This window comes from Physella acuta, unplaced genomic scaffold (genome assembly GCF_028476545.2).
Source record: "Physella acuta isolate Inbredline_101_S28 unplaced genomic scaffold, ASM2847654v3 ptg002747l, whole genome shotgun sequence".
Lineage (NCBI taxonomy): Eukaryota > Metazoa > Mollusca > Gastropoda > Physidae > Physella > Physella acuta.
The window spans coordinates 1-2,500 of NW_026734173.1; the positions used below are offsets into that span (position 1 = coordinate 1).

General features: G+C 42.5%; 1 protein-coding gene across 1 annotated transcript in view; it reads right to left on the bottom strand.

The window, feature by feature from the left end:
• Positions 1–784: 784 nt before the first annotated feature.
• LOC131934165 (uncharacterized) overlaps positions 785–2,500 on the bottom strand; it is a gene marked incomplete at its 3' end in the record, with an annotated part of 8,972 nt that continues 7,256 nt past the window's right edge. Inside the window, 1 exon segment of the mRNA XM_059290479.1 lies at positions 785–879. Within this exon segment, the coding sequence (XP_059146462.1) occupies positions 785–879 (95 nt within the window).

The window sequence follows — 2,500 nt, forward strand, 5'->3', positions numbered from 1 at the left end:
TCATACGAAATTTTTTATCGTAAATATAAAAATAGCCCCACTAAACATAATACAATTTCAATATAAGAGTATTGACATAGATTACTATTATTATTTTATTGTTGTCAATATTTAGCCAATTTGTGTGCTGCCTCAATGTCGCAACACCTTTGTTTATATATAGTATTTGACCATCCTAACTGAAACCAGTGTTTCTTCCAGACTTGAAATTTTCGGGGGGGGGGGGGTAGATTTTCTTCGGGGGGGGGGGGGGCGGACACTGTTAAAAGTATATGTTTTCTATATAAATTATATAAATTTCATTTCGTTCGGGGGGGGGGGGGGCGGTAAATTCCCCCCCCCCCCCTCCCCACCCCTCTCCCCCCCTCGAAGAGACGTCTGGAAGAAACTCTGACTGAAACGGTATTTAATTTAGCGCATTTGAGAAACCAATAATAATGTAAGGCATCGCTTCCATGTACATGAAATTGCTGTTAAGTTGAAAAAAAAAACTGACGTAAAGGATCTTAAAAATATTTTATGGATTTTCGTCGACGTTAACGAAACAGTAGGCTACTCAAGTTTTCATGGTTAAAACCTTACAGACATACACGCAGACACACATAAAATAAGGAAAAACTTTTTCAAAACATCGATTTCGATCCCTCTAACGAATTCATACTTTTCGTATAAGCCAACTCAGTATACGATAAATTAATTACATATTTGATGATCTTCCGAATTTTATAATTTTTGTTATCTTTTTTTTTACTTTACACATATATTCTGAATAGTGAGTCCTTACTTTCTCCGGTCTTTCTTCGCACTGAACACAGATCCATCTTCCCTCGTAATATGAAGCCCTACACAGTCGAACTTTGCTTCCAGGTATGGTGGGTCCTAATTTAGAGATGAAAAGATATTGCTGTTGAGTCAACCATAAACTTAGACTACATACACAGATCTTGTAAAGCATAGGGTTAGATATCAGAACGCTTTAATAAACTTATTTGAAATTTCTCTTCCGAAAACTGAAGAGACAAATGAAGTGATAGGATGGTCAGAAAAACGACAAGCTTTTTTTTTTTTCTTTCCCTAAATTTAGCCAGGTACACATCAGAGCTGAGTGGATGCAGGGACGACCTTGGAATTTGAACTCGAGACTTTCGGACTGGAAGTCTTACGCTCTATCCTCTAACCACGCCGTCACATCCGACATGGGGAGGGGGGGGGGGGAGGGATGCGGGGTTAAGTCTTAAAATTGGCTTTTTGGGTCAGTGGGTAATGTCGCCTAAATAGCATTGGGTAATTAGTCTAAGGGTGGGATTATGAAACTGTTAAATCTAGGGTTGCCAGGTGTCCAGTTTTGAACTGGACAGTCCAGTATTTGAGCAGACTGTCCAGGATAAAATAAATATAAATACTGGACACGTATATGAATAATACTCTGTTACCCCCCTTCTTCTGCTTTGCGGCACACCTGAGAAGGGAAGGATGGAAAGGTGTCCAGTATTTTCGGAAAAGGTATCTGGCAACCCTAGTTAAATCCTGTATAATGTGAAACCAGGGGTGTAGCGAGGGGGGGGGGGTGCGGAGCGCACCGGGTGACACCATTTAGGGGGGTGACACCAATGCAAAAAATAGGAAAATATATAGAGAAAAACTCGAGGGGGGGGGGGTGCAAATCGAAAGTTTGAGGGGGGGGTGCAAATCGAAAACTCGAGGGGGGGCGGGGTGCAAATCGAAAGTTTGATGGGGGGTGCAAATCGAAAATTTGAAAGTTTGTCCCTGGGAAGGGGTCTCTATGCCTCTGGGGGGGGGGGGGGGTGACACCATTAAGTGCCGCACCGGGTGACACCCGACCTCGCTACGCCACTGTGTGAAACGTATCATCAAGCTTTTTTGTCCATGTTCCATAAAAGTAATTAATCCTTCACTATGTAGGTCTGAATAATGAGCAGCAAGAAAGGATGGAAGACATTAAAAGTGGTATCGACATGGCAAGATTTGCCTTCAGCTCACTATACCCGACTTGGATTTTTACATCTCTGTCACTCAGAGGCGTAGCGAGGGGGGGGGGTACATATGTCCCAGTGCGCCGACCCTAGGGGGCGCCAAAATGGGTTGGAAAAAAAATTAAAAGCTTATTTTAGCTGCACTTTTGCATTATAAATATAAAACATATATTGGGGGGGGGGGGGCGCCCAAATTAAAAGTTTGTCCCCGGGCGCCGGGAAGGGTCGCTACGCCTCTGCTGTCACTCCAAGAAGCTTCAAAACAAATGTTCGGGCAATATAGCTCTATGGCTTGCAGACATGGAGGATTACCCAGGAAAACACAGCCAGCTACATTTGTTAACAAACAAATGTTTACGACAGATTTGTAAGATAAGAAGGCCTGAGAAATTTTCATATAAAAGACCTGTGGCAAACCACAAAGCAATACAAAAATTGTCAAGGATAAGAAAGTCTGTAAATGGGGATGGATTGGGCATGATCGTGGAAGGGAAGTGGGCGAAATT